General features: G+C 39.4%; 1 protein-coding gene across 1 annotated transcript in view; it reads right to left on the bottom strand.

The window, feature by feature from the left end:
• Positions 1 to 232: 232 nt before the first annotated feature.
• Positions 233 to 13538, bottom strand: part of LOC138172767 (myotubularin-related protein 12-like) — an 89287-nt gene continuing 75981 nt past the window's right edge. The window contains exons 13-16 of the mRNA XM_069102614.1: positions 11742 to 11914; positions 10555 to 10722; positions 9537 to 9698; positions 233 to 3347 (exon numbers count right to left, since the gene is read on the bottom strand). Coding sequence (XP_068958715.1) covers positions 2781 to 3347; positions 9537 to 9698; positions 10555 to 10722; positions 11742 to 11914 — 1070 coding nt within the window. The 3' untranslated portion in view covers positions 233 to 2780. The remainder of the gene's footprint in view (positions 3348 to 9536; positions 9699 to 10554; positions 10723 to 11741; positions 11915 to 13538) is intronic.

Raw genomic sequence — 13538 nt, 5'->3', positions numbered from 1 at the left:
ATATATATATATATATATATATTATAACAGAACTCATATTTTTGACTCCTACTTCAACGGTCTGCCTCTTTGGTCACAAAGAGAAGGGAAAAGACAAAGTGTGTAAAAACATCATTTCGTTGGGGATGAAGGGGTTGGGTGGGTGCATGTGCACAATTAATCTTCTTTGTTTCTCCAAAGCTTCTCATGCTGCAAAAGACACAATACACAATGCATCACACGAAACAGGGTGTTATTTTAAAACTGTGCTTTAATTACTGCAATCAGATAGGATGCAGTGTGATACAAGTATAAACTCTAACTGGTCAAACAGTAAAATGAAAAGCAAATTTATACAGATTCTGCCCAACAGCTTATTCCTCAAGGGAAAAAAAGAAACACAAAACCAGGCATGTTTTAAGTTCAATTGAAGCTAGCTTGTATTCAGTGTCAAAACTTGGAGGTATAAAGAGAAATTCAGGGTATTATATACAGTAAATTAATGTACATTTCTAAACTTGCAGTGCAGCATTTTCAACAAGGTTTTAAATGGTTTCACTTCAGCTTTTACAATTAAGCACTTCCCATGTTTCAATCTTTAATAAAAATTTCACAATATATAAACCCATTTGAGAATTTTGTATACAAACACAAGTTATAGAAATATGATTTCAAATATAAATATATAACTGTCATGACCTTACAAATGACAACAGCTTAATCTTCTTTTCCTGGACTTCAGTTTTCAAAAGTATATAAAAATATTCCAAAGCACATTCAACTACTATGACAATGGTCACAAATATGTGACGTTAACCCAAGACTTCTGGAGCATAAAGCATCACACAAAGCATTTTTGGAATGCTTGTTTATTAAAAATCCAAGGATTTTATAGGCTACTGTATAAATATTCACTTCATAATATGGTAACAATAGTTAAGCTCCATAGTGTATTTGGAGGGTGGGGAGGGAGACAGTGGAGCAGTGTAGTAGAGAGGTTAGTGCTAGTTGAAGAAGGCCCATGTGACTGAAGGGAGCTATGGAACTAGTGTCCTTGTAAAAACTGCTGTTGAAAGCTTAACACTGTCCTTGCTACTAAGACTCATAAGGCGACCGAGACTTGAATTTTTCGTGGGTGCCCCTCCCCTCACCCCCATTAGTCCTATTCTCCCCCATCTCAACATCTCTCATCTAAACAGATTCAACCTGGCTCGTAAGTAACATGGAGATGGGAGAGCAGTCAATAACTTCCTGTATGAATATAGATGAATCAGTGCAAACTTAGAAACTCCTTGAACACAGTTTCAACATTCTTTGTCATTGTCCTTGAGCAATTAAAAGCTTTTCTGACATCTAACAACTACAAGAGGATCTATTATTAGATATCAAACATGTACAAGTACAAAAGGGAAACATTAATTAGAAATCTCTTAACAAATGACATTTTTTTTTCTTTCTCATGTAAAATTTGACAAGTCATATCAGGAGTAAAATAATAACTGGTCCTTACAAAGTGTACTTTTTTGCATAAAAAATAGATTATTCACACAGCAGATCTAAAGGAGGTGTCAGGCATAAAATCACGTTTCTTCTATGGCTTTTAAAATCACTGAGGTACTATAAGATATTCAGCAAATCGATTCCAATGTTCAAATGCTTTCCTAAGTGAAAGCCACATTCAAAAAGGATCATATTCCATCAGTCTGCACATGGGACAGACACTATTGAAGGACAACTTTGGGGTTGCCACAGAAGGCTACAGTTTTTAATGCTCTAGCAACAGAGGTCTAGAGTCTCAGTGCATACTAAGAGAAACGTTATGCAGTTAGCTTCAAATACTGGGAGGCTCAGACGAAAAATTCAGCTTCTCTAGAAGGAATTGGAGGCTCCTCTAGCAAACTGAAGAAAACCTCAGTCTGACTAGCAGGATTAGCAGCAAGCAACTATAAATAAGCACACCAAGGCATCAAGAAAGTGGAGGAATGCTAGTAAGTGCAGCTTAGAGAGCATCCTGCACACAGAAGGTGCTTAACACATTGTGCTGAAAGAAGAAATGAATGAGGGAATGAAGTGCAGAGGACTACCGCTATATGAAAATTGGTTACTAAATCTGCTCTTTTCCATCATCTACAAAGAGGAACAATAGAAGGGTGAAAAGGAATGACCAGAAAGTAAAGGATCTGGAATTTCTCAGTTTTTCGATGGCTGAGACATAGAGAACAATGAACTGTTTTGTTTAAACATATAACCATAAATCTTCACATCCCTCCCATTCTCTAAATAAATCTCTTGATCCTTTTAATACAAATGCATTTTTAGAGGTATCTTAAAATGATGCAGATAAGAAAACTGACTCTTCTTATTGACTGGGTAACAACAACTTTGGCACAGAAAGAATTTTAGCAAAGTGTTAAGACCAAGAATAATCGATCAAGTCTGTTAGCTGTAATCTAGATATGAAACGATCTTCCTTACCATTGCTTTATAAAAATTATCCAAAACGACATGATCTTATTCAAGTGTCAAGTTATAACACTTTGCAAATTAATTAACACTCCTAGAGATAGTTTCAGTTGCATAGTCTTTCATTAACCATGTTATAGCAAATGCAAAACAAGAATGACCCATTTTCCTAACCACCAGGTCAGTGATGACATGGCTGAAATCACAAAAACCCTTTCCATATTATCCCATACCATGATACATTCTGGTGCCTAGAGACAAAATGTTTGACATCCATTAGTCTTCGATGTTCCACCTTCTTCACAGTTTCTGAGCAACTGAAAAAAAAAAAAGTTAAGTCATACATCACCTAGATCAACAAACTCATCTTCTTGTTTGGCCAAGTCTTCGTCTCCCAAAGCCTTCCAACTATTGGTGGGCAAGACTGGCTTGGAGGAATGTCTCTGGAGCAAAGCAAAAGGAAATAAAGAGGACAGACGGGCAGGCTTCCTTAGCAGTGAAAGGGCATCTAGAGGAGAGGTCATCTGGCTGTTGTGCTTTGCATCGATTTTCTTTTGTAAACTCTGAACTTCTTCCATCATTTCCAAAACTTTGTTCATAGTGGCCACTGGGCCACCTCCTAGGATCTGGGCTTCTGGAATCCAACGCAGGCAGCGCTGTGCCCAGATCTTGATTTCTGGACCTTCTATGTGAGGAAGCAATAGTCCGTGATAGTCAACAGTTTTGTTGTGCCAGCTATCATAGAATTCTCGAAAACTGTCATGAAGTTCATCAGAGGAATTAATCAGTTTGCTAATTCTCTTGCCCAGGAGGTTTTTGATTAAGTGGTCTGTTTCTTCCCTGAAAAATCCTCTTTTGGGAGATGATTTAGTTTGGGTAAGTGGTAGAGAAAGCTGTCGCTGATGCTTTAAGAGAGAGACAAATACTTGTTTAATAAACAACACAGCTACTTGATGCAGTCTAATACAAAAATACTATAGAAGCCTGTTTTAAGAAACATCAAATTGCCACTTATAGCTAAAAATTACTAAAATACGACAGCATGGAGAAGTTACACTATATTGTTTAACTTTTGTTTGCCTGTATAAAAACAGGATTACAATCAATGTAGAGAGGTGGGAGAAAAAAGGAGGAGGGAGAATACACAGAAAGGTGGTTTGACTTGATTTGGTAAATAACATCATCCTCTTGAACCAAAGCAAAAGCAAACAATATTCCTAACAAGTCAGTTGGGAAAGTGGAAAACCAGAGTTTTGAGTCAAGTGTCTGGGATGGCAGGAATAAGGATCCCCAACACTTGGAATGATTCCCTCTTACTCTTCCCCTATGTAGACAGGGCAGTTCTGTAGTGAGTGGAATTCTCATGGGGATAACCTAAAAGGAGCCAGGGCCTGGTTCTATATTGCAATTCAGATTAAGCAACTATGCAATGCCCTAAATTAATGTATTTTGTGAACTTACTACTAAATTAAATAAAAATAATTTTCTATAAAAATTTTCAAAGTAGACCACTGTTTACCTGCAACTAACTAAAAGTCCTTGCCAGGGCCTGCTCAGGGACTACCCATTCATCCAATGTACCTTGTTTTAAAAAAACCAAAAAAGTTATACATACACACACACACACACATATACACATGAAGAAGAAAGGGAGGGAAGGGTATCTTAGGATAATATCTACATTACTATGTTTAGTTCCAGTCATTTTAGAAAGGATATTGATAATGCAGATAAAGTTCTTAGGACCTTATATGGAAAACAGTTGTCATGGGAGTGATGAATTTGGAATCCTAGGACTTCCCAGCTCTGCCAGCTGTGTGACCTAGGGCAAGTTTCTTCACCTCTCTGGCCTGAGTTTCCTTATTTGAAAAATGAGGGGATTGGTGATAGTCTGAGGTCCCTTCCATCCCTAAATTCACGTTCCTACAATCGAAAGATTAAGTGAGGAATTGGGGATGTTTAATCTCAAGAGAAGAATGGGGGGGGGGAGAATAAGGGAGACAAGAAAGCTATTATCATTTAAAAGAATATCAATGAAAGAGGGATTAGACTTGTTTCACTTAACCCCAGAGGAAAGAAAAAAGATCAATAGCCCGAAGGCATGAAGAGGTCTCTTTAGGCTCAAAGTAAAGAAGGAAAAACTAGCAACTACAATTATCGCTACCCAGAAACTGCCTCAAGAGGGATGTCCTGAAGCAAAAGCTGAATGACGGATCATGGGTAAGGTATAATGAAGAGGGGATTCCTACAGAGGCACAGTTTAGACTAGACCTCCTCTGAAGTCCCTTTCAACTTGAAGACATCTCCGGGCACGTGGTGTAATGGGACATCCATGAGGCAACAGAAGGAACAACAGAAATAAGAGTCAGGACACCTAGAATCCAGTCTTGCCCTCCTACAACCAGGCCTCCCTCTTCTCATCTGTAAAACGAGGGACTTGGACAAATGATCTCTAAAATCCCTACCCACTCTAGAGTTCCACACTTCTGTGTTTATCTAAATGCTTTTGAGTCCTGTTGCCCTAATTCCTTTGCTCTATACTACTTGAAAACTATTTGCTTAAAATTTCCCTCTGTTCAAATTCTAAAAGCCTTAGACATTTGACACTTGCAAGGCTGAAGAGAGGAGTTAGAAAATCTAGATCGGGGTGGAATTGTGAGCTAAAATCTGGTCGCATCTTCGTCATCTGTAAAATGATAATTTCTGAGGATTGTCCTAGTTCCCACATCCTAAGATGCTATGTTTCCAAGGCAGCCATGACAAGAAGTATATGTGAACACACCAGGGGGCATGATGCACTAAGGAACAACTGATTTCTGGGAAAATACCAAGATGACTCAGTTAACAGCATTTTGCGTATTTCACTTCTACACAAGGATTGTCTTCAGATCCAATTCTGGGGGCAAGAGTCTAAAACGCTACCATGTCTAGTCTATGTGATGCTTTGAAAGGCCTGGCAAATAATAGGTGGTTTTTTTTTTTTAAGCAATCGGGGTTAAGTAACTTGCTCAAGGTTACAAGGCCAGTTATTTCTGGGTGTGGTGCTGAGTGTCCGAGCCCGGATTTGATCCAGGTCATCCCGACACTGGAGCCGGTGCTCTTACTTGCTGTGCTACCTGGCCACCCCAAATAGTAGGTGTTTAATGGATGCTTGTCGACTGAATGTGGGTGAAACTCTCTGTCAATCACAACCTCTGAGCCTTGATTTCCTCAAGTGTAAAAGAGAGATAACACCATTCCCCTTAAAATTATTGGGAGGCTCAAATGAGATCATGTATGGAAAGCATTTTACAAATTGTAAAGCATGTTTTTATTACTGAAAAGGCATTAAAATGGTTTGCATTTTTAGATCTTCAAGTCTAAGCTCAGCCCTCAGCCAACTCTTAATCCTTATTAAAAAAACAGCAACCAACAAAAACACAACTCAAAAACAAAAACTCAACTTTCAAACAGGCCACTGAATGACCTCCTTTCACCAAAGCAAGAAGAAGCATGAGAGCCAAGCTCAGCTCCCAGGTTCCCCCCATCTTGGGCTCCGCCAGAAGTAGACAACAAAAGAAAAGGCAACAGCAGCACCAATTTTATTAAGGGGTTTGTGACCACTGACTTCCATTTCTCCGAGGCACTTTTGGGAGCCATTTCCCTTGATAAAGAAATAGCTGTGAATTACTGTTTAAATTACTTTGTAACCATAACTATGTTTCCTCTTTTGGGGAAGTGTTTCAGTGACTAATATACTATAGTCAAAATGAAATGATGAGGAATGAGGTCGGGAGAGCGGGAGAGGAAGGGTACATTCTGTTTAAAAACACTTTAATTAGAAAATAGCCTTTTGAATGGTTAAAAAATTTTGGTACATGAATATAATGGACTATTACTGTGCTGTAAGAAAAAAATATAATGAATACAGAAAAGCCTGGCGAGACTTATATGAACTAATACAAAATAAAGTAGGCAGAATCAGTAACACAATATACATAAAGACTGTGACACTGAAGTGAAAAGAACAACAAAACAACTGTTTTGAACAATAAAGAAAAACCAAACAGAATTCAGTAAAATTATAATGAAAAAGGGGCGGCCAGGTGGCTCAGCGAGTAAGAGCACCGGCTCCAGTGTCGGGATGACCTGGATCAAATCTGGCCTCTGATACTCAGCACCACACCCAGAAATAACCGGCCGTGTAACCTTGAGCAAGTTACTTAACCCCGACTGCTTAAAAAAAAAATTATAATGAAAAAGCTTGGCCCCAAAAAAGAGACGTGAAGAACCAACTGCTTCTTCGGACTATATTGGAACTCAGGCCAGATTTTTTCAATGTTGTTTGTTTTTTTTCTTTGTTATAAGGGATGTTCTCAGAAGAGGTATGCATTTTGGAAATATAAGTGATATCAAAATAAAAATTATCAGTAAAGGTTTATTTAAGGAAAGAGAAAGTCTTTCAACATTTATTACTGACTATAATTTATTGCCTTTCCACATTTCCCTCTGCCTTGTCTTCCCTTCCCAAAACCTACTCTTCTTACACCATGTCTTCCTACACCATGACTTCTACACCCTCACTCAATCTCTCAACTCTTTCTCAGGTCACCTCCCCTTCACTAGCCACTTTCTCTTTTCTCCATCTTGACCTCTTGGTGAACCAATTCAACATTACACTGTCCTCCTCTTTAGAGCTCCTAGCTCTAAGTCATTTTACTGATTGCAAAGCCTCAGCCTTAGATCACAACCACTATTCACTGTCTTTGCACCTACACACATACTGAACGACAATGGAAAAAAATCACAGGGACCATTCTGATTGGGTCCACTACAAATCTGTCATACAACCTCAACTGGGCCCTCAGTGCTGCTAGGCAATCTTATGATGCACTTTTCTAACTAACTCATTATTCCATTCTCCACAGCAGCTCTTCCAAACCCTCATCATCCCTCCTCAAACCTCTTAGGGCTCCCTCAGCCAAAAAAGGTGCCTCTTATTTTGCAGAAAAAAATCAAGGCCATTCATTTGTAACCTCCCTCTTCCTCATCTCGTATCATTCATGCCTTCTGCCAATATCTCCTCCTTCAGTCCTGTCTCACATTATGAGGCTGCCTTACTCCTTACTGAGGTAACTCTTCCACCTGCTCTATTAGTTTTTTTCAACTTCTCCCTGTCTAATGGCTCCTTTTCAACTGCCTACAAATGTGCCTGTGTCTCCTCATCCTGAAAAAACCCTCACTTGATCCCTTCATCCCCATTAACTATCATTCTAAATCTCTTCTAGCCTTTGTGACTAAACTCCCTCAAAAAAGCCCAAGTACAACAACCATTTTCTCTCCTCTTGCTCCTTCTTAACCCCTTGGTGTTTGACCTCCTCATTCTACTGAAACTCCTCTCTCCAAAGTTTCTAATGATCCTTTAATTGCCAAATTCAATGGACTTTTTCTCAACCCTCATTCTCAATCTGTATGTAGCCTTCGCCATTGCTGACCACTCTCTCTACCTCGATACTCTCTTCTCTAGGTTTGAAGCACAACTGTCTCCTGCTTTTCCTCTTAATATATGGCTACTGTTCCTCCTTAGGCTACTTTGCTGGATCCTCAGCCAGACCATGCCCTCTAACCATAGGAGTCCTACAGAGGTTTCTGTGCTGGACCTTCTTTCTCTAAACTGTATCATTTGGTGATCTTATCAGCTCCCATGGATGTAATTACTCTTTCTATGCTAACAACACTCAAATCTACTTATCCTGCCCCAAACTCTGCTCTCCCCCAATCTTGCATCTCTAACTGCCTTTCAGACATCTACGACTGGATGTCCAATAGATATCTGAAATTCAACACGTTCCAAACTGAACTCATTATCTTTCCCCCAAACCTTTCTCTCTCCCCTGCCCTGCCCCGAGCTTCCCTATTACTGTTGACACCCTCCTCCCAGTCCTGAAGACCTACAACCAAGTGTCATCTTGACTCCTCTCGTCCCCCAACCCTCCAGAGCCAAGCTGTTGTCAGGGCCTGTTGATTTCACCCTTGCACCATCTCCCTCCTCTGATGCTGCCACCACTGTGGTGCGGGCTCTCATCACCTCAAGCCTGGATGACTGCAACAGGCTACTTGTGGCTTTGCCTGCCTCAAGTCTCTCCTCACTCTGATCCACCTACCATTTAGCTGCTAAAGTGATTTTCCTAAAGTGCAGGTCCCACCACACCAATCCTTACCCAATAAACCCTAGAGGCTTCTTATGGTCTCCAGGCTCAAATACAAAATCTTCTGTTTGTCATTCAAAGCCCTTTTTCTCTTTCCAGTCTCCTTACACCGTTCTCCCCAACACTTCCATCCAGTGACACTGGCCTCGGCTGCTCCACAAAGAAGACTCTCTCTGCTTTGTGCTTTCCTCTGGCTGCCAGGTGTAGGATGCTCTGTCTCTTCTACTCTAACTGGTGACTCCTCGGCTCCTTTAAGTCCCAACTAAAATCTCACCTTTTATGGGAAGCCTTTCCCGATCCTTCTTCATTCCAGTGCCTTTCCTGCATTAATTATCTCCTACTTACCCTGTCTATAGCTTGTCTGCATATTGCTTCTCCCAAAAGACTGGAGCTCCTTGGGGGCTTTTGTTTCTTTTTGTACCCCCCCCCAGTCCCCTGCCAGTGCTTAGCACAGACACCGGCACACAGCAGGTGCTTCATCGATGTTTACTTACTGGCTAACCATTAAAGTCATGGATACTTAGGGACTTAGCAAAATAGAATCAATTTCACTTTTGTTGCCAAAGTAACTTACAAACACAATGGATAAGCTGTACCTTAGGAATTATACTTTTAAACTTACAATGAGTTCTTGTTAAATACAGGTTTGCTTCGCACTGCCTGACAGAATCACATTTTTAGTGCTAAAATTCTATGTTTCCAAGTCATTCTGAAACACATTACTAAATCAGAGCTTCAAAATACCAATAGCCTTAATGCGGTCCTTCATATTTGGCCAATCACAAAGGCCTGGGGATGTGAAGTGGTAACACATATTAACATCAATTATATGTAATATTAAAGAATTCTTTATGATATTATAAATGGTTGGGCAGACAACAAAGATCAGAAACAAAAATATCTTACTTTAAAATGTGGTGCTCTCCGCTGGCTTCTATCCGGTTTTGGCTTTTCTACATAAAGAGGATTGTTGAGCAAAATCTGAGCCTTAGGTTCAAACTGCACAGACCAATCCCAAACGGTGAGGAGACTCAAAGGCTTGCTTTGTGAGTCCTGGCTTTCCTTACCCTGCCAAGACAACCACATATCATACCGTTTCCAAGGGTGGGACAGAACATGGCAACACTCTGAGCAGAAAGAGAATGTTGTCAGAACCCCAAGGTTCCCTTTCCAGAAAGGATGACTGCCCTGATATTTATCATTCATTTGTCACTTACATACGTAGGAGAGTTTGTTTTCATTAAGTTATTCACCAAAAAACATTTGCTAAAACAGGACAAGACCTGGATTTCAAGAACCCTGGAGTTTTAACTAAAACGAATAGGCATTATAGTATTTACACAAGGCGACAGTTACCTTGGCAATGGGAAGTGGTCCTCTTACATTTTATAGAGGCAGAACATCATAGCAGAAAAATAACAAGGAATCAAAGTCAGGTAAGGCCTGGGTTTAAATCCCAGCTCTGATACTTACTTTGTGACCCTAAAGAAAGTTACTGTATTTCTAAGCCTGAGTTTCTTCATCTACAATCTAGGGATAGTACTTGAATTTGAACTGCCCTTCACAGGGTGGCCAAAAAAAAAAAGACTTATCAAAATAAAAAAAAAAACTATTATATAAATATGAGTTGTTAGGGGAAAGGTTGCCTTTGGGACAAAAAGAGTAACATGCCTAGGGCTGTGTTCTAAGACCATTAAAGGGTAGTTTGAAATTTGTTCCTACTTTCTTCATTTCCACTCAGCTATTCCAAGTATGGATGCGCTATGCTTTCTGAGCAGTTTCAGAGCAGAACAAGGAGAGGATGACAAAGCTTAGCTTTGCCCTTTTACTACCATGAAGAAGAATAAAGGGCTTTAATGGCACAAGAAACTGGCATGATAAGAACCTGCAAATAAGACAATAAAGTTTTACTAGGGACACTTACCACATTAATATCTTTCTGATATGGTGAATTGAAGAAGAAAGTACTAAAGATAGGTATGTACAGGCTATCTGACAAAACAGTCAAGTAAGTCTCTGTGAACTCGAAAGCTGGAGGATGCTGCTGTACCAACTGCCAAACACAGTCTAAGAAAAGCAGAAAAACAGGAACCTAAATGAAAAGAAGACCAAATTACTTTCAGGGCAGAGACAAATGAAAGTGGTCACAAGTCCTCAAAAAGCGAGATGCACTTCTAACCTAAGACGGGTTCAGTACTTTAATTTAGATATAGGCCTAGGGCCAGAAAGAAATTAAGTCAGGTCTAACTAGACAGAGCTGCAGGCTCTCCAGGAAGACAGAGGGCCTTATTTAAAGGGAAGAGATTATGTCTCCCGCTTTTCTGATAGCCATGTATAACACTATGAGAGGCACGGGTACTCAGTAAATATTTTCTGAATTGAGTAAGAAAAATTAGAGGCTACAAGCCACACAATTATTATCCTTCAGCTTTTCAAATTGGAAAGGGGGGGGGTGAATTTCATCATTCCTTTCCATGGAACTGAATCAGCTGATCGTACTACATGTCAATATTATAGGAAAGTAAAGTAGGATTCCTAGGAAACATATTTTCCAACTTTATTAAAATTCTTAGGTCACCCAAGGCCTATATTCACTGAAATCTTACTTGGAATTCACTCTATTCAATGTTACTGCACTGAGATGGTGATCAGAAGTTAATATTCTGCTTTTTATATGTAAGGCAAAATTTTCTTCACTACTGTCATCAATTTTTTTCTATAAGACAATGAGCATTCTAATTATTTTTTCTGCCAAGAGCAAATAAAAGACTAAAATCAGCAGCTGTCTCAAAGTAGATGTCACTCAATAAAATTATGTTAATTTTGAAAACTCCAAACAAGAAGACCATTCCACGGCAAGGCTTGCTTGATGCATACAAAGGACAGGGGCTATGAGAGGATCTCTTTAACGTTCTTCTCACCTACAAATCACTTTATCAGAATTATTCAAGTTTTTGCTGTAACCAAGAAGTTAATAGATCCTTTCCTAATATAGGCCAACTCAAAAAGCTTTTGCCAGTAGTGATCTTACACCAGAATTGATGTGCTAAGTCATATTTTCACTGAGATCCACCTCAAGTGAAACCCTGAAATAGTCAGCAGGAAATTTACCTCTTCTTTATCATTCTGGCGTAGATGGTTGCATCGATCCAAGAAACAGTGCCCGCCCATTACCCATTCCTTTTGGATGAGGCTCTGAAAACCAAACCTGGTTCTACAGTACGGGTCCATCATCACTTGCACCAAAGAGGAGATTATGCAGCACAGGTCAGATGCATTCTCCTCTAGGAAAAATCATAGTAACAGTACAGAGAGCACAAAATATTTTAAAATCATAAAGGATGAGAAAAACAAGTATGCCTAACCCTTCTCTCGACCTCGTCAGGCAGCCTTTTTTGCCTGTTTATCCTATTCCTATCTTTCAATGTTTTAGAGAAGCCTTCATAGGCCTGCAATGCCCTTATTTTTATCTTTTTTTTTTACATTTATCCTAATTTTATTCATGCTTGCTTTGGGATGGGGAATAGATCATTCAGTAAAAACATACAGTGAAAACAAAATATGTCTTACCATATACAACTTTTAACCTACCATAATGGTACCTTAATTTATGTCCATGCACACAAGTCTGACATTACAATTTTTAAAAAAATAAACACAATTAAGACTTCTATGAGCATTTTATAATAAAGTCGTTCCTAATTTTTCTTTGTAGATAGATCAAGCACCTCCAAAATACAAATTCCTATACACAGTGAGCACTTTACTTAAAATGAACACCTAAGTAAACTGAGTGTGGACAGCCTCAGAACAAGCTGACATTATAATATTCAGCTAGGTAATGACCTTATTTTTAAACCAACTGATTTATTTTTGATCTAGATCTAAAAAGAGAATGGGCATAATGGATAGAGAGCTAGCATTGAAGCCAGCAAGATCCGGTTGTGTTCACATCCTGCCTAGGACACAAGCTGACTGTGGACATTCATTTAACCTCTCAGTGCTCAAGGCAAGTCTCTAAGACTCTAAGTTGTAGAGAAGGTACAAATGTGCCTTGGCAGAAGGAGCTTCTTCAATGGGGAGTTCCCTACAGTAATTAAATTATAGGCACAGATCCTATCCCTGATTTCTGATAGGGCCCACCTTTATCATAAGCTCTTCTAGTGAGTGCTTTCCTCTGTATTCCTAGGTTAGACATCAGCTCCTCCCTCCATCCCAATTACGTGCTTCTTGCCACCCACCCATAAAAACAACTGAAAGCCTTCATTTGCCTTTATACCCAAAGGACCAGATAACCAACCCCTGCCCATCAAGAGAAACCAAGAATAGTATACTTGGGGTTGAAGACTCCCAAAGAAATCCCAAAATATAAACATTTCAAATTCTGTTTTGAATTTTGACATGGGTTAACTTTCCTTGTTAAACTCTGTCTATGGCCTATTACTTCTCTTTGGTTGTACTGACTACTTAATCCAGGTTGTTGAATCTCTGCCTTAGATGCAAGCAGCATATCCATAGTACCTTCTCTAAAACTGTCATCCACATTCCAATTAGGTTCAGCCCATCCTAGTTCAATCAATCAAGTATTTGTTAATGATAAATTTAAGATTTAAGCACCTGCAATATGCCAGGAACTATGCTAAGCACTGGGGACATGCAGAGAAAAGTGAAACGTTACAAACTCTCAAGGAGATTCCATTCTGTTGAGCCTGACTTTCATCCTAATTATGTTCTTCCCTTTGTCTTGACCCATAAATCACTAGCAGAGCTACCTTACCCTCCCCTCCAAGAGACTCAAGTCCTGACATCAAAGGGAAATAACAGCAGTTCATCTACTTCAGAGCTATTCCATTGTGACCTCTGGAAGACCCACTATACTGCAAAAGTCCCTTAAGTTCCCAAGATTTT

This window comes from Petaurus breviceps, unplaced genomic scaffold (assembly GCF_028583685.1).
Source record: "Petaurus breviceps papuanus isolate PSGF00001 unplaced genomic scaffold, PetGlider_PUasm1.0 129, whole genome shotgun sequence".
NCBI lineage: Eukaryota > Metazoa > Chordata > Mammalia > Diprotodontia > Petauridae > Petaurus > Petaurus breviceps.
Note: the sequence above shows the minus strand (reverse complement) of the source record. Positions and strands in the feature narration are given on the sequence as shown.